We start from the raw sequence: 18,622 nt of genomic DNA on the forward strand, positions 1-18,622 counted from the left end.
CCCTAATGTATATTTACACAAGGTCATGATAACATGGTGCTTGCTGAGTTCATCATTCTTCAAAGTAAAGGTTGGCCTATAATCCAAGTTGTTTCCATCAGTGGATCACATGTGTCTTCATGTCTCTTTCAGACCAGTACATCATCCTGGGAGCTCAGAGGGACTCTCTGGGTCCTGGTGCTGTGACGTCCGGAGTAGGGACAGCACTCCTCCTGGAGCTGGCGCGAACTTTCTCTGCCATGGTGAAGAACGGTAAGACTCACCACAACAGGTGTGCTTCAAGAGCAATATCGGTATTTTTCATACCCGGGACCCTATTTTGCCTTGCATTGGTGTCTAAAGGTGTGCGTCAATGTCATTTCCATGCTTCCCATACTTTTCTATGCGAGGAGCCGTGCAATACATTCTGGGAGCGTTGCCAGGACTTTGGAGAAGTGGGGCTTCGAGTTGCCCACTCCTCATTTGCATAAAGTTAAATTCAAGCAGCTTTATGCCTTTAACGTCTCTCATGAGCTGACGAAAATCGTTAAAACTGTTGATCTGAAAGACAGATTTAGCAACTGCATAGCCTATTTCTCACATAAAATGTTCTCCAATACACGTTTTGGGAGAACTGTACTCTAAAAAAGAAAGAATCTGAAGATGTTAAAGGGTCATTTTGGTATCTTTCAATCCTATTTTCCCATGCATTGGTGTCTACGTGACAGTATTGAGCGGGATAGTAACCCTACAGGACAGATGTTCAGCGTCAGTTAGCGTCCACTAAAAGACTCCATGTAAATAATCAGTACTTTTAGCATGAGAGCCAGACTCCATGTAAATAACTAGGTCTTTTAGCGTGTATAAAGCCAGACTCCATGTCAGTAATCAACACTTTTAGCGTGTATAGAGCCAGATTCCATGTAAATAATAATCACTTTTAGCGTGTATAGAGCCTGATTCCATGTAAATAATCAACACTTTTAGCGTGTATAGAGCCAGCGTATCTCCACCAGACGCCATGTAAATAATCAGTACTTTTAGTGTGTATAGAGCCAGCATATCTCCACCAGACTCCATGTAAATAATCACTGCTTTTAGCGTGTATAGAGCCAGCACCTTGGACGCTTTACAAAGATGGTTATTATAAGACAGTAAAGGTTCAGAGATATACGCATTCAGTTTTAATACAAAAGCTCCCTCAACATTATTTTCAACATCATTGTCAAGTGTGTGTGTGGTGTGTGTGTGTGTGTGTGTGTGTGTGTGTGTGTGTGTGTGTGTGTGTGTGTGTGTGTGTGTGTGTGTGTGTGTGTGTCTGTGTGAAGGTTTCAGTCCCAGACGGAGCTTGTTGTTCGTCAGCTGGGACGCTGGAGATTTTGGGAACGTCGGGGCAACGGAATGGCTGGAGGTTTGTCCAATTGCAGAGGAGGAAGGAGTGAACCAACCAGAGTTCAATATAATAAATAAAAATAACAATAGAGTCCCCTCCCTGACCTCTGACCTCTGTTTCCAGGGTTACCTGTCCATGCTCCACCTGAAGGCTGTAGCCTACTTCAGTCTGGACCAGGCCATCATGGGTAACAGATCTCAGCCAATCAGAGAGCTTCAATAATGTTTCAGTCATTGAAAGAGATAAAGTAAATGTCTATCTGTCCCTCTGTCTCTCTGCCTGTCTGTCTGTCTCTCTGCCTGTCTGTCTCTCTGTCTCTCTCCGCCTGCCTGTCTGTTTCTCTGCCTGCCTGTCTGTCTGTCTCTCTGCCTGTCTGTCTGTCTCTCTGTCTGACTGTCTGTCTGTCTTTCTGCCTGTCTCTCTGTCTGCCTGTGTGCCTGTCTCTCTGCCTGTCTGTCTCTCTTTGTCTGTCTGTCTCTCTGCCTATCTGTATATCTGCCTGTCTGTCTTTCTCTTTCTCTCTACCTGTCTGTCTGTCTGTCTCTTTGTCTGTCTATCTGTCTGCCTGTCTGTCTTTCTGTGTGTCTATCTCTCTGTCTGCCTGTCTCTCTGCCTTTCTGTCTCCCTGTCTCTCTGTCTCTCTGCCTCTCTCTCTGTATCTCTGTCTGTCTCTCTGCCTTTCTGTCCATGTGTCTGTCTGTGTGTCTGTCTCTGCCTGTTTCTCTGTCTCCCTGTCTGTCTCTCTGCTTGTCTGTCTCTGTCTCTCTGCCTGTCTGTCTTTCTGCCTGTATGTCTGCCTGTCTGTCTGCAGGTGATGATGTCCTGTCGGCCTACACCAGTCCTCTACTGGATGACCTGCTGGATGCGGCCATCAGGCAGGTCAATAATAGATTAAATTACATTATATTTTATTACTGTATATTATAATTATATCATATTACACATTTCATTACATTACATTATATTCTAATTATGTTATATTACATTACATTCTAAATATATAATATTACATTACATTAAATTACATTACATTATAACTATATAATATTACTTAACTTTCAGCCAGTGTTCTTTTTCCTCATAATGCACAAGCATTGTGGGTAAATGAGTTTCACCTGCATTTTCACGTTATTGAGTCTATATTCCGATTTCTTTTCTTAAAATATCCTGATGTTAATGTGTGAATGACAGGTGGAACATCCTAAACATGCGGGTCAGACCATCTACAGCCAGGCTGAGAGGGAGGGGGGCAGCTGGAGGATGTGAGACACACACACACACATACAGAGACACACATGCACACACACACACACACACACACACACACACACACACACAAACAAACACACACAAACAGACACACAGACACACACCAGAGAGACACACACACACACAAACACACACACACAAACACAAAACACACACACAAACAGACACACAGACAAACACAGAGAGACACACACACACACAAACACACACGCACAAACACACACACACATACAGAGACACACATGCACACACAGACACAGACACACACACCAACACAAACAAACGCACACACAAACAGACAAACAGACACAGACACACACATACACACACACAAAGACACACACACACACATCAGCTAATGCTGTAGAGTGGAGCTGGAGTTTGAGTCTCGGCAGAGTTTCCTGGTTTCTGATTGGTTGTCTCGTCCTCAGCATGAAGCCTCTGTATCTGAACAGCGGCGCCTACAGTTTCACGGCGTTTGCCGGCGTCCCAGCTGTGGAGCTGCGATTCACCGAGGTAACGACTCCTCCTGTAACCACACAAAATAACCACGGTATTAGCACGCCACTCTCAAACGGCAGAACAAAAAAAGTGTGATGACGATGCCTCTAATGACCTCCTCTCCGGGGCTGCTTATGTAACACTAAGGGCGTAACTCTGGGGGAAAACTTGAGAAGAAACTTGTGAAGAAACTCCAGAAAAACCTTGGGAAAAAAACTTGGGGAAAAAAATCAAGAAAAAACTGGATAGTGATGGATGGATGGATGGATGATGGATAGATGGATGGATGGAAGAAGGGATGGATGGATGGATGATAGATAGATGGATGGGGGATGGATAGATGGATGGATGGAAGAAGGGATGGATGGATGGGTGGATGGATGGATAGATTAGATTAGATTCAACTTTATTGTCATTACACAGGTACAGGTACAAGGCAACAAAATGCAGTTTAGGTCTAACCAGAAGTGCAATAGCAGTAAGTGCAGGATATACAATGGTTAAGTGCAGGACATGGATATGTACTGAATAAATATAGAAATGAATACTTTTATAAACAGAATTTTACAGATAGATTTGTCTCATGAATATAATATATAGATAACAAGTATTGTGAACAAGATTTACAGCTGGATATGTACTGAATATAATATACAGGTGGATATTACTGTAAATAGAATGTTTACATATGTACAATGAACATAACAGAATTTTTACAGATATATATATATCTGTTTTATATATAGTTTTCATACTCAATATAACTTTCTTTTTTTAACTTTTTCTTTTTTTATGATCAGTGTGATTTTTATTTTTTTTGGTTCTTTTTTATTTTTTTTATTTCCACACCAGGTATATATGTGTGTGTGTGTGTATGTGTGTGAGTAAGAGAGAGACACAGAGAGAGAGGGGGCGGGGGGGCAGCTGACAGTAAAAAAAAAGTGATCTGTGATAATCCCAGAACGCTGCGCGGCCAGTTGAGGAGTTGTATTCAATCCGAGCACGGATATTGACTCATATTACTCGTATAATACTTGTACTCGGCAAAAGTACTTTATCCATACCGGATACTCGTTTCAGCCGGGTACTCGGATCACCCCTAGTATTTGCATATTACAGTTAAAGTACGGTATTGCAGATGTAAATGTAAACAATTGGTACTGTAAATAAACAGTCAGCAGTGCAAATTGAAATACCAGTCAAGGTAGTAGTGCAAGATCAGATATAAACAGTTGTTACTATAGTAACAGTCAGCAGTGCAGGTGAACATTATAATATTATAATATTGCAGATAACAAGATGGAGGCAGGTGTGAGGAGGGAGAGGAGAGTCTATCAGTATATGAGGGGAGTGGAATCAATGAGGATTAGAGTTCAATAAAGAGACAGCTCTGGGGAAAAAACTGTTCTTTAGTCTGCTGGTCCTGGTCTAGAGGCACCTGATCCGCCTGCCGGAGGGGAGGAGAGAAAACAGTCTGTGGGCTGGGTGAGAGGAGTCCTTAAGGATGTTGCGAGCTCTATGCAGACAGTGTTTCCTCTGGATGTGCTTGATGGGGGTAGTAGTGGAGTCCCGGGGATGCGCTGGGCGGTTTGCACCACCCGCTGCCGTGCCTTGCGCTCTGCAACAGAACAGTTCCCAAAACCACACTGTTGCTCAGTTGGTCAGGATGCTTTCTATTGCACAGCGATAGAAGTTCACCAGGATAGTCGAGGAAAGCTGATTCTTCCTCACTGTCCTTAGGAAGAAGAGGCGCAGGTGAGCCTTCTTGACCAGGCAGGAGGTGTTGGTTAACCAGGACATGTCCGCCAAGATGTGGATCCTCAGAAACTTGAAACTGGAGACACGCTCAATAGCCATTCCATTGATGTGGATGGTGTTGTGCGTGCCTCTTGACTACAATGTCCACGATGAGCTCCTTCGTTTTGGTGATGTTGAGGAGCTGGTTATTTTCAGTGCACCATGTGGCCAGGTGCTGGATGGATGGATGGATGGATGGTTGGATGGTTGGATGGATGGAGAGATGAAGGATGGGGGATGGATAGATGGATAGATGGATGGATGGGTCGATGGGTGGATGGATGGATGTTAGATGGATGGATGGATAGATGGATGGATGGGTGGATGGGTGGATGGATGGATGGTTGGATGGATGGATGGATGGATGGGTGGATGGATGGATGGATGGATGGATGGATGGGGGTGATGGGTGGATGGATGGCTGGTTGGATGGATGGGTGGATGGATGGATGGATGGATGGATGGAGGATGGATGGATGGATGGATGGATGGGTGTATGGATGGTTCTGCATGTAGCTTAGCTAGCCTTACTGTAGGTTTTGTGTATTCATGTAATATGTTAAAATGCGCTCAAGGTAACGTGATTAGTATTTGTGTCTGAAACAACCAATCAGATGTGTCTGTGTGCGTTCAGGTGTCTGTGTGTGTGTCTTTGTGTGTGTGAGTGTGTGTGTGATTGTGTGTCTGTCTTGTGTGTGGGGTGTGGTGTCTGTGTCTTGAGTGTGTGTGTGTGTCTGAGTTTCTGTTTTGTGTGTGTATTTGTGTGTCTCGGTCTGTGTGTGTGTGTCTGTGTCTGAGTGTGTTTATCTGTCTCTGTGTGTGTCTGTATGTGTGTGTGTGATTGGTGTGTGGTGTGTGTGTGTATGTGTGTTTATCTGTCTGTGTGTGGTGTGTGTGTGTGTGTGCGTGTGTGTGTGTGTGTGGGTGTGTGTGTGTATGTGTAATAATTAAAATGCAGAAGATTCCCAAGGTAAAGTGATTACTATTGTGTCTGAACCAACCAATCAGATGTGTCTGTGTGCGTGCAGGAGCGAGCGTACCCGTTCGTCAACACACCACTGGACAGCGTCTCCCGCCTACAGGAAGTGCTTGGCGGCCGTCTGGGGGTCACGGGGCGGAGCTTAGCGGAGCTGGTAGGGGAGATGGTGCTGCGATTGGCCCACGACCACATCCTGCCGCTACGCATCACTTCCTACGCCCAGACGGTGCTGCAGCTTAGCGCTCAGCTCAACAAGCACTCTGCTGAGCTGCAGGTACACCTGCTGGGGTGTGTGTGTGTGTGTGTGTGTGTGTGTGTGTGTGTGTGTGTGTGTGTTTTATGGTTATTATTATTATTATTATTATGATAATAAAGTTGTGTCTGGGTCTCCAGTCCCGAGGGTTGTCCCCCTCAGTGTGTTTTCATGGGATTACTATTATTATTATATTATTATTATTATTATTATTATTATGATAATAAAATTGTGTCTGTGTCTCCAGTCCCGAGGGTTGTCCCCTCAGTGGGTTTTCATGGTTAATATTATTATTATTATTATGATAATAAGGTTGTGTCTGTGTCTCCAGTCCCGAGGGTTGTCCCCTCAGTGGGTTTTCAGCGCCCGGGGAGACTACAGCCGCGCGGCCGAGACGCTGCAGCGAGCCATCGACTACAGCGACCTGCACGACCCCGCCACAGCTCACTTCTACAACACGCGCATCATGAGGGTATTTCATTTTATTCAATTCAATTATTTAAAAAATGACCAAATAAAAAAATTATCATGAGAGTACTTTTTATTCTTCAGAGATTATTATTTTTTTATTGTTTATTATTTATTTATATTATTATTACTTATTTATTATATTTATTATAATTTATGACATATTATTTTATTGTTTTTTTAATTTAATTATTTTTATCACTCAGTTTTTTAAAAACATTTTGTATTTTAAATCATTTTTTATTTTAATTTCATATGCAATTATTTTTTGTGACATATTTATTATGTAACGTAACAGCTTTATATATAGTACATAACAGCTAATTCGGCTAACTGCTGACCCTCAAATATATATTTATAAGCTAGCGGTTAGCCAAATTAGCTGTTAGCTAAACTAACGTTAGTTTTCCGGTTGTATATCATATTATATGTTTTATTTGTTTCACATAATGTAAATTTTTAAAAAATATTGTAACTTTTAGTTTTTAATTTTATGTAATGAGAGTTCTAACACTGCAGACCCGCCTCCTGATACTGCTTCCTGTCTGTTCTGCAGGTGGAATACTACTTCCTGTCCCAGTACGTGTCGGTGGTGGAGACGCCATTCCGTCACGTGATCCACGGTCGCGGCGACCACACTCTGAGCGCGCTCAGTGAGCACCTGACCCTGCTGACCTCTGACCCCGAACACTTCGACGAGAAACGCTTCAGACGCCAACTCGCCTTCTTCACCTGGACGCTGCAGGGAGCTGCCAACGCACTGACGGGAGACGTGTGGAGCATCCACAACACACACACATACTGACACACACACACACTCACTAACACTGAAACACACACTAACACACAGACACACGCATACAAACACACACACTAACATACTAACATGCACAAACACACACAGACCCACACACACTGACACATACACATACAAGCACACACACTAACATACTGACGCACAAACACACACACACACATACACAAAGAAAAAGAAGAGAACATTGAAAACATGACGAACTTTAATACTTGTATATTTGTATTTATGAAATATGAATAAAATACAGAATCAAATAGGAAGAGGCTAAAATAAGAGTTACTACAGGGGGGTGCAGGGGGGTGTGTTTAACACGTTGTGTTCTCCCGTTAGAAACTCGAGGATCACCACAAACACATGAAAGAGCTGTTTGGTCTGGAGATGCAGAGCTGCTCTGGGTTGTTCTAGAAGGTTTCTAACCTCTGGGACGAGAACATTGTTCCTTCAGACACACAAGAACAACAATAAATCCTCAAAATCACATTACAAGAACACAAACATCTAGTTTTATACTCTGATTCCTAACTGCAACAGGACCCTGCCTTCCTGCTGAATGATGATGAAACGTCTCAGCGTCTCTCGCTGGAGGAGGAAAGGCTTTGTGTCCCAGTAGTGTGTGTGTGTTTGTGTGTGTCTCATCATCTCTCGCTGGAGGCGGGAAGTCTTTGTGTCACAGCAGAGTGTGTTTGTGTGTGTCTGTGTGTCTCTCATCGTCTCTCGCTGGAGGAGGAAAGGCTTTGTGTCCCAGCAAAGTGTGCGAGTGTGTGTGTGTCTCATTGTCTCTCGCTGGAGGAGGGAAGGCTTCATGTCCCAGCAGAGGCATCATTGTGAAAAAAACACTCAAACTGTACCTCAAAGCGTGTGTGTGTCTGTGCTCTGTCTGTGTGGGACTGTGTGTTTGCGTGCGTGTGTTTGCCCGTATGTGTGTGTCTGCGAGTGTGTGTGGTGGGGGGGTCTATTGCTGTGCATAAACCTAGTATTGGGTTCCCCCCTCACCAACAGAAACGGTTGCAATGGGCCAGAAATTAATGGACCATAGTGGTCCCCTAGTAGTCTCTTTTATATAGACCTTAGTGGTCCCTAATACTGTATCTGAAGTCTCTTTTATATAGACCTTAGTGGTCCCCTAATACTGTATCTGAAGTCTCTTTTATATAGACCTTAGTGGTCCCCTAATACTGTATCTGAAGTCTTTTATATAGACCTTAGTGGTCCCCTAATACTGTATCTGAAGTCTCTTTTATATAGACCTTAGTGATCCCCTAATACTGTATCTGAAGTCTTTTATATACTGTATCTGAAGTCTCTTTTATATAGACCTTAGTGGTCCCCTAATACTGTATCTGAAGTCTCTTTTATATAGACCTTAGTGGTCCCTAATACTGTATCTGAAGTCTCTTTTATATAGACCTTAGTGGTCCCCTAATACTGTATCTGAAGTCTCTTTTATATAGACCTTAGTGATCCCCTAATACTGTATCTGAAGTCTTTTATATACTGTATCTGAAGTCTCTTTTATATAGACCTTAGTGGTCCCCTAATACTGTATCTGAAGTCTCTTTTATATAGACCTTAGTGGTCCCTAATACTGTATCTGAAGTCTCTTTTATATAGACCTTAGTGGTTCCTAATACTGTATCTGAAGTCTCTTTTATATAGACCTTAGTGGTCCCTAATACTGTATCTGAAGTCTCTTTTATATAGACCTTAGTGGTCCCCTAATACTGTATCTGAAGACTCTTTTATATAGACCTAAGTGGTCCCCTAACATCATATCTGAAGTCTCTTTTATATAGACCTTAGTGATCCCCTAATACTGTATCTAAAGTCTCTTTTATATAGACCTTAGTGATCCCCTAATACTGTATCTGAAGTCTTTTATATAGACCTTAGTGGTCCCCTAATACTGTATCTGAAGTCTCATTTATATAGACCTTAGTGGTCCCCTAATACTGTATCTGAAGTCTCTTTTATATAGACTTTAGTGGTCCCCTAATACTGTATCTGAAGTCTTTTATATAGACCTTAGTGGTCCCCTAATACTGTATCTGAAGTCTCTTTTATATAGACCTTAGTGATCACCTAATACTGTATCTGAAGTCTTTTATATACTGTATCTGAAGTCTCTTTTATATAGACCTTAGTGGTCCCCTAATACTGTATCTGAAGTCTCTTTTATATAGACCTTAGTGGTCCCTAATACTGTATCTGAAGTCTCTTTCATATAGACCTTAGTGGTCCCCTAATACTGTATCTGAAGACTCTTTTATATAGACCTTAGTGGTCCCCTAACATCATATCTGAAGTCTCTTTTATATATACCTTAGTGGTCCCCTAATACTGTATCTGAAGACTCTTTTATATAGACCTTAGTGGTCCCCTAACATCATATCTGAAGTCTCTTTTATATAGACCTTAGTGGTCCCCTAATACTGTATCTGAAGTCTCTTTTATATAGACCTTAGTGGTCCCCTAATACTGTATCTGAAGTCTCTTTTATATAGACCTTAGTGGTCCCCTAATACTGTATCTGAAGTCTCTTTTATATAGACCTTAGTGGTCCCTAATACTCTATCTGAAGTCTCTTTTATATAGACCTCAGTGGTCCCTAATACTGTATTTGAAGTCTCTTTTATATAGACCTTAGTGGCCCCCTAATACTGTATCTGAAGACTCTTTTATATAGACCTTAGTGGTCCCCTAACATCATATCTGAAGTCTCTTTTATATAGACCTTAGTGATCCCCTAATACTGTATCTGAAGTCTTTTATATAGACCTTAGTGGTCCCCTAATACTGTATCTGAAGTCTCTATTATATAGACCTTAGTGGTCCCTAATACTGTATCTGAAGTCTCTTTTATATAGACCTTAGTGGTTCCTAATACTGTATCTGAAGTCTCTTTTATATAGACCATAGTGGTCCCTAATACTGTATCTGAAGTCTCTTTTATATAGACCATAGTGGTCCCCTAATACTGTATCTGAAGACTCTTTTATATAGACCTTAGTGGTCCCCTAACATCATATCTGAAGTCTCTTTTATATAGACCTTAGTGATCCCCTAATACTGTATCTGAAGTCTCTTTTATATAGACCTTAGTGATCCCCTAATACTGTATCTGAAGTCTCTTTATATAGACCTTAGTGATCCCTATACTGTATCTGAGTCTTTTATATAGACCTTAGTGGTCCCCTAATACTGTATCTGAAGTCTTTTATATAGACCTTAGTGGTCCCCTAATACTGTATCTGAAGTCTCTTTTATATAGACCTTAGTGGTCCCCTAATACTGTATCTGAAGTCTTTTATATAGACCTTAGTGGTCCCCTAATACTGTATCTGAAGTCTCTTTTATATAGACCATAGTGATCACCTAATACTGTATCTGAAGTCTTTTATATACTGTATCTGAAGTCTCTTTTATATAGACCTTAGTGGTCCCTAATACTGTATCTGAAGTCTCTTTTATATAGACCTTAGTGGTCCCTAATACTGTATCTGAAGTCTCTTTAATATAGACCTTAGTGGTCCCCTAATACTGTATCTGAAGACTCTTTTATATAGACCTTAGTGGTCCCCTAACATCATATCTGAAGTCTCTTTTATATAGTCCTTAGTGATCCCCTAATACTGTATCTGAAGTCTCTTTTATATAGACCTTAGTGATCCCCTAATACTGTATCTGAAGTCTTTTTTATAGACCTTAGTGGTCCCCTAATACTGTATCTGAAGTCTCTTTTATATAGACCTTAGTGGTCCCCTAATACTGTATCTGAAGACTCTTTTATATAGACCTTAGTGGTCCCCTAACATCATATCTGAAGTCTCTTTTATATAGACCTTAGTGATCCCCTAATACTGTATCTGAAGTCTTTTATATAGACCTTAGTGGTCCCCTAATACTGTATCTGAAGTCTCTTTTATATATACCTTAGTGGTCCCCTAATACTGTATCTGAAGACTCTTTTATATAGACCTTAGTGGTCCCCTAACATCATATCTGAAGTCTCTTTTATATAGACCTTAGTGGTCCCCTAATACTGTATCTGAAGTCTCTTTTATATAGACCTCAGTGGTCCCCTAATACTGTATCTGAAGTTTCTTTTATATAGACCTTAGTGGTCCCTAATACTGTATCTGAAGTCTCTTTTATATAGACCTTAGTGGTCCCTAATACTGTATTTGAAGTCTCTTTTATATAGACCTTAGTGGCCCCCTAATACTGTATCTGAAGACTCTTTTATATAGACCTTAGTGGTCCCCTAACATCATATCTGAAGTCTCTTTTATATAGACCTTAGTGATCCCCTAATACTGTATCTGAAGTCTCTTTTATATAGACCTTAGTGGTCCCCTAATACTGTGTCTGAAGTCTCTTTTATATAGACCTTAGTGGTCCCCTAATACTGTATCTGAAGTCTCTTTTATATAGACCTTAGTGGTCCCCTAATACTGTATCTGAAGACTCTTTTATATAGACCTTAGTGGTCCCCTAACATCATATCTGAAGTCTCTTTTATATAGACCTTAGTGATCCCCTAATACTGTATCTGAAGACTCTTTTATATAGACCTTAGTGATCCCCTAATACTGTATCTGAAGTCTTTTATATAGACCTTAGTGGTCCCTTAATACTGTATCTGAAGTCTCTTTTATATAGACCTTAGTGGTCCCCTAATACTGTATCTTAAGTCTCTTTTATATAGACCTTAGTGGTCCCCTAATACTGTATCTGAAGTCTCTTTTATATAGACCTTAGTGATCCCCTAATACTGTATCTGAAGTCTTTTATATAGACCTTAGTGGTCCCCTAATACTGTATCTGAAGTCTCTTTTATATAGACCTTAGTGGTCCCCTAATACTGTATCTGAAGTCTCTTTTATATAGACCTTAGTGGTCCCTAATACTGTATCTGAAGTCTCTTTTATATAGACCTTAGTGGTCCCCTAATACTGTATCTGAAGTCTCTTTTATATAGACCTTAGTGGTCCCCTAATACTGTATCTGAAGTCTTTTATATAGACCTTAGTGGTCCATAATACTGTATCTGAAGTCTTTTATATAGACCTTAGTGGTCCCCTAATACTGTATCTTTAGTCTTTTATATAGACCTTAGTGGTCCCCTAATACTGAATCTGAAGTCTATTGTACAGTCCCTGACAAAAGTCTTGTCGCTTATCTATTTTGTAGAAACACCTGCTATTAACCTGACTTTTAATTAATCAATTGGTGTAAGAAATAGTTCATATGAAAAGCTAAAACCCTCCCAAATGATGTTCAATGCACTGATATAAATTAGTTTCACTGAAACAAGATTTATCATTTAAACAAGACAGAAAGGTCAACTTTTGGCAAGACAAAAGTTTTGTCGCCTATACATAAATTGAACAAATTTATGTAGGTGCTGTGAGATTCAAATTTAATATCTTGAATGACTTCCATGAGCTTGAAGGACTGCATCCATGCGGTTTGGCAAGGATTCATACAATGTATTGATGAAGTCATCAGGAATTGCTAGGAAAGCAGTCTTGCATGCCTCTCAGAGTTCATCAATATTCTTTGGTTTGGTCTTCCATGCTTCCTCTTTCAACCTACCCCACATATGCTCCATGATGTTCATGTCTGGTGACTGGGCCGGCCAATCCTGGAGCATCTTGATCTTCTTCGCCTTAAGGAACTTTGAGGTGGAGATGGAAGTATGCAATGGAGCACCATCCTGCTGGAGAATTTGGCCTCTTTTATGGTTGGGAATATAAGAGGTAGCTAAGATTTCTTGGTATTTGAGACTATTGATGTTGCCTTCCACCCTGCAGATCTCTCGCACACCCCATACTGGATGTTACCCCAGACCATGATTTTTCCGCCACCAAACTTCACTGTTTTCTGGGTGAATCTTGGATCCATGCGGGCTCCAGTAGGTCTCCTGCAATATTTGCGGCAACTGTGGTGTAATTCAACAGAAGATTCATCTGAAAAATCCACTTTCTTCCACTTCTCCAGCATCCATCCTTTTAGCAGGCTGTGGGCCTTGGCAAATGCCACACGGTTTTTCAATTGTCTTTTGTTTAGTGCTGGCTTCTGGGCACTGATTCGACCATGGAGGCCATTTCGAGACAGAATCCGACAAACTGTTCTGGTTGACACAGGGACTTCAGGGGACCAGGTCTGGTGGAGCTCTGCTGCAGTGGAAAATGGGCTGGCCTTGGATTTTTGAGCCAACAAACGGTCCTCTCGAGCAGTTGTCTTGCAGGGTCTGCCTGACCTGGGCTTGTCAAAAACATCTCCAGTGTCTTCAAATGTTTTTTTAATCCTCTGTACTTGACGCTGAGACACATTGAAGGTGTCTGCCACATCAGCAGTGGATCTGGTCTTCAGCCTCTTGATAAACAAAACTTTAGTCTCAGGGTGAATCTTAGGCATGTTTGCAGAGGTCTAGTTGCAGTTGATGTGAAGGTCTAGTGTACTGGGGTTGTTTTTATACACACCTGAGACCTAATTGATCCATTATTAGTCACAGGTAAAGCTCATATGACAAGGAGACAACACTCATGTCTTTGCAAAAATTGACTCAATGGGCTTTACCAAGCTGTGAATATTAGAATACTTTTTGACAGTTTCGTTTTGCACTGAAACATTATTACAAAAGCTGTTGGGATTAAAATGAGACATTTCTTGTAAATAAATCTTGATTAGAAATATATTTCAGCGGCACTTCAGGTCAATTTGTACACAAGTGACAAGACTTTTGTCAGGGACTGTATATACCTTAGTAGTCCCCTAATACTGTATCTGAAGTCTCTTTTCTATAGACCTTAGTGGTTCCCTAATACTGTATCTGAAGTCTATTATATAGACGGTAGTACGGTGGCCGACAGAGGCAAACGCCCTGCAACTTCAGAAAACACATGCAAATAGGCAAAATACGAGCAAATGAAGAAAACAATTATTTTGACAACACATATACACACAACACAACCAAATACACAAAAGCGATGCAAATAAAAAACAATGCAAACAGAAAAGCACACAAACCAAAAAACAAATGCAAGTACAAACCGCGCTGCATAAAGAATCCACAACGGAAGTGCTCCAGGCCTCTAGGGGGAGCGCTAAGTGGAACAGCTGGTTTTAGAGCCCATAGAACGAGAGAGAGAGCGAGCACATGAGAGGTTTGCTTTGAAACGAGACCAAAAGTGAAGATAGCTGCGAAATAACAAGGTTAGTATTCATTTTAACATTTGGCCCTCCTCTTTTACAGTATTTTAACAGAGCAACAGGTTTACGTAGCTAGCTGCGGTGTTGAGACTGACTTCTACAATAGTTTGCTAGTGACAACATTGTGTGCGTGAACTTTCATCGCTAACGTTAGTCCGCAGTGGGAAGGAGAACTAACTACTGAACTGGGCACCTGAGTGTTTGGATTGCATTAACGTCAGTTTCCTCTTCTCTGAATCGCCTCTACATATGATAGAATACTGTATTGATCAGCGAGGTAACTTTGCATGAGAGGAAGGAGCATTAGATATGCTCAAGAAGAAATAAAGATCAGGGGAAGGTGACAAGGAAAGAAAGAGAGGTGAAATAATTAAACAAAACACAGGGTAAACATTAATATACAGAGAGACATAAGATCAGAAGACACTAAACAACATTTCACATTCCTCTGATGTAACCTTTCTCTTTATTTAGTGATGATCACTATGTGTAATGTTTGTTATTTAGTTGATTTAGTTTATTCATCATATCAATGTCAATATTTCAGACTTCCAGCCTTTGTCCCTTCTGTGGCCAACACCAGAGCACTGTTCAAGTGTTTTGTGGCAAAAATGTACAGTTTTTGGCAGAAGCTGAAGACAACAGTAAGTAGATTTATTATATGTATTTTTGTTCTCAAAATAAAAGGGTTCAACACACCACACTGTTTTTAATAATAATTAGTAGCGACATACAATAGCTCATACATATTTTGTTTAAAATATGAAGAGGTCATGATTAGATTTGACTGATTTATTTCAACATTTTAACAGCTTCTATAATAATGTAGTAGTTGTTGGTACATAGAATTAAATATTAAATCTGAATCAGATTTTTAGCCAATTAAGGGCAAGGAGAGTTTGTGAGTCTCACTGCCATGGGCAAGAAATAGTTCTTATAGCATGAGGTTTTGGTCATGACAGACCTCAACTTTTTACCAGAGGAAAGGGGTTAAAACAGATGTCCAGGGTGGGAGGGACCTGCCCTAATTCTCCTGCACTCCTGGTTCTGGATAAGTCCTGAGGAGATGGCAGACTGCAGCTGAATATCTTCTCTGTAGACCGGATGATGTTATGGAGCCTGTCCTTGTTGAAAATGTTGCTTTTTAATATTTTTCTCCCTTTATGTTCGTCAGGATCAGCATCAGACAGCCCCACAGAAGAGGATCTGATTAGAAAGTATTTCCATGATGGCTACAGCTACGATGAAATTTTTGGATTTCCTGGCAACAACTCACATGTTAAAATGAGCCTTCGCTCTCTAAAGAGTAAATTGAAAAGTTTTTCATTGTCCAGGAAAACACATTTCTCTCCTCTTAATACTGTCCGTGCTGCCATACAAGAAGAGCTGAAGGGTCCAGGCCAGCATTATGGCTACCGTTCCATGTGGCAGACATTGCGCCAGAAGTACTCTCTCACAATGAGAAGGGATGATGTCATGACGTTGACGAGAGAGCTTGATCCCTCAGGAGTTCCACTTCGAGCAAGACGAAGATTTGTGAGAAGAGTTTACAGCTCCTGTGGACCAAACCATGTCTGGCATGTTGATGGTTATGACAAATTAAAACCATATGGTTTGGCCATTAGTGGCTGTATAGATGGCTACTCCCGCAAAGTACTGTGGTTGGTGTGTGGCGCAAGCAACAATGATTTTGGGGTCATTGCGCAAAACTATCTGCATTGTGTCTCAGAATGTGGTATCATACCAATGCAGCTTCGCACAGATTGTGGTACAGAAAATGGAACAATGGTGGCAATCCAGTGTGCCTTATGATCAAAACACACTGATGGTTTTGCTGGGGCTGCCAGTCATATGTATGGCTCCTCAACCGCAAACCAACGGATCAAAAGCTGGTGGTCATACTTCCGAAAACAAAGGTGTGGTCCTTAACATTTTTAATTTTTTTACAGCTTTAGTAATGAACATAATATATACTCATGGAATATAAATATTTCTGATTACTTCTGAAAATAATTGCTTGTGACTGGACTCAACAAAAACAAAATTTAAAATTCTGTAAATCATAAGTGAATGTATGTTGTTACCCTAAACACTTCCCACGCATACATCATAGAAGTATCACTTTCCCTTTTTTTTCACCACTTAAAACACAGAGACCCCTTTAACCCACTATTTTTGTGGCACTTCAGGTTTACAGTTTTATAATGATCATTGAAATGTGAAATTTTGAATCCATAAAATAGATCTGCATCACCTTAAAAAAACCACATCTCTAATGTCTGTGTTCAGGTCTCAATTCTGGATTGACCTCATGAATGACTTGAAGGAAAGACATCTCTTCAGTGGAAGTCGGGGGCACGCATGTCTTGTCCGGTTCGTGTTCCTAGGTGTGCTACAGAGGGACCTGGATGAAAGCAGGGAAAAGTGGAACACGCATGCCATCAGACCTGTGAACCAGTCTTGCTGTCCATCTGGTAAACCAGATGTCATGTACAACCTGCCTCACAGGTTGTTGTTTTTTCTTCAATCAAAACAGATTCTTCCTTTTTATTCACATTTTCTTCTAGTTACTGTTTGACAAGCAAGTACATTCAGTTGCATGATGAGTAGCTTTTAGTCTAATAATTTTCCCTAAAAATGAAGATTCTAAAGATGATTCTATCAATATATTTTCACCTCATGACAGCCATTACTCTAATAATCTATTTTTGGTTTGACAAAAAGTTACTTTATTTTCAAATATTTGTTCCAAAATTTGCAAAACAAAATTTAAAGTAAAGTGCTATTTAATAGTGCTATTAGAGCAGTCACATTCAATGTTTTTTAGTCCAGGGACCCCTTAGCTGAAAAAGAGACCCCTACAGCATATATTGTATACATAAATGGAAATTATTTATACATCATGTTTTAAAGTTAAACGTACATGTGGAAGGCACAGGGAATCTTTAAGCTTCACTTTATTGCTACCATAGTGGCTACTTTTATACAGTAAGCTTATCTTCAATATGTAAACTTTTTTTTTTTTAAAAGGCCAATTTATCTTTGCTTTTGATATGTTGGATTCAAATTACTGTAATGTATATTTTCAGACATTTTAATATTAATAAAATATATTTTTTTAATAATTTAGCGGCCCCCCTGCACTAACTCTGAAGACCCCCTTAGGGTCACAGACCCCCTGTTGAAGATCTCTGCATTAGAGCTTGTTGATACTCCTAACACTTCCCACAAGTACATCATACAGGATGAACATAACTTTAGCACAACTTCCTGCTTATACATGAACCACAAAATACATTTGCTGCCCACATGCCCAGAATTACTGCCTGCTGGTTGACTGAAAACATAAATGCTGAACTGAACTGATATGCATATTTTACTTCCAGGTTTGGTGGAACTGACTGTGGGTTCCCACTCACACAGGAGGAACTGGGCCAGTTTGCATTTGAGTCAACCTACAGTCAATGTGGAGATGACCATCTTCAGGCCCGCTTTGAAGATCTACAGAGACGGAGGGGTCTGCTGCAGCCTTTGACAAGGGAGTCCTGTGTGGAAAATTATATCAGACTGAAGAACATGGCTGACATGTAATGGAATGTGAGTCCAACTTTCACAGAACAAGTGTTTTCTGATACTATTTTTGAAATGAGTAATTAGTGGAGTCCAAAACCAGGAGAGTTTTGTATTCCAAAATCCATGTAATTTTGAAACTGGTCCGAAGTCTTGGACATCAGTATTTTGATTGTGTTTGCACAGGTTCTGCTGACTGGGAAGCGAGAAGTCGACTGAAAAATCAGTTTGGGTCGTGGCTGAATTCCAGAGGGAGGCAATGTGTTTAATGTGTTTCTTCTTCCTACTCCTTTTCGCACATGTGATAGAGGTATGTTAACACAGGAAAGAAGGGTACCTTGTTTGTTGTTTTTCTCTCCAATGTTTTTTAACATTGTTTTG

The 18,622-nt window shown here is 40.6% G+C and overlaps 1 protein-coding gene and 1 long non-coding RNA gene across 2 annotated transcripts; both read left to right on the forward strand.

Annotated features, from left to right (window-relative positions):
- The first annotated feature begins 102 nt into the window (after positions 1-102).
- On the forward strand, positions 103-7,566 carry LOC116686228 (transferrin receptor protein 2-like). The gene is made up of 9 exons (XM_032511203.1): positions 103-252; positions 1,308-1,390; positions 1,496-1,559; positions 2,184-2,251; positions 2,564-2,634; positions 3,073-3,157; positions 5,968-6,192; positions 6,503-6,643; positions 7,196-7,566. The coding sequence occupies exons 1-9, from the start codon at positions 120-122 to the stop codon at positions 7,442-7,444; spliced, it is 1,119 nt and encodes a 372-aa protein (XP_032367094.1). The 5' UTR covers positions 103-119; the 3' UTR covers positions 7,445-7,566.
- Positions 7,567-17,006: 9,440 nt separating this feature from the next.
- On the forward strand, positions 17,007-18,511 carry LOC116686227 (uncharacterized). The gene is made up of 3 exons (XR_004331193.1): positions 17,007-17,179; positions 18,058-18,268; positions 18,428-18,511. It is a non-coding gene; the product is annotated as an uncharacterized LOC116686227 (long non-coding RNA).
- The last annotated feature ends 111 nt before the right edge of the window (positions 18,512-18,622 follow it).

The sequence above is a fragment of the Etheostoma spectabile genome, unplaced genomic scaffold, assembly GCF_008692095.1.
Source record: "Etheostoma spectabile isolate EspeVRDwgs_2016 unplaced genomic scaffold, UIUC_Espe_1.0 scaffold333, whole genome shotgun sequence".
NCBI lineage: Eukaryota > Metazoa > Chordata > Actinopteri > Perciformes > Percidae > Etheostoma > Etheostoma spectabile.

Coding starts and splice junctions, on each gene's coding strand:
- LOC116686228 (XM_032511203.1), top strand. CDS start 120: ATGTCTCTTTCAGACCAGTACATCATCCTGGGAGCTCAGAGGGACTCT. Junction 3,158..5,967: donor TGGAGCTGCGATTCACCGAG/GTAACGACTCCT, acceptor GTGTGCGTGCAG/GAGCGAGCGTACCCGTTCGT. Junction 6,193..6,502: donor AGCACTCTGCTGAGCTGCAG/GTACACCTGCTG, acceptor CTGTGTCTCCAG/TCCCGAGGGTTGTCCCCTCA.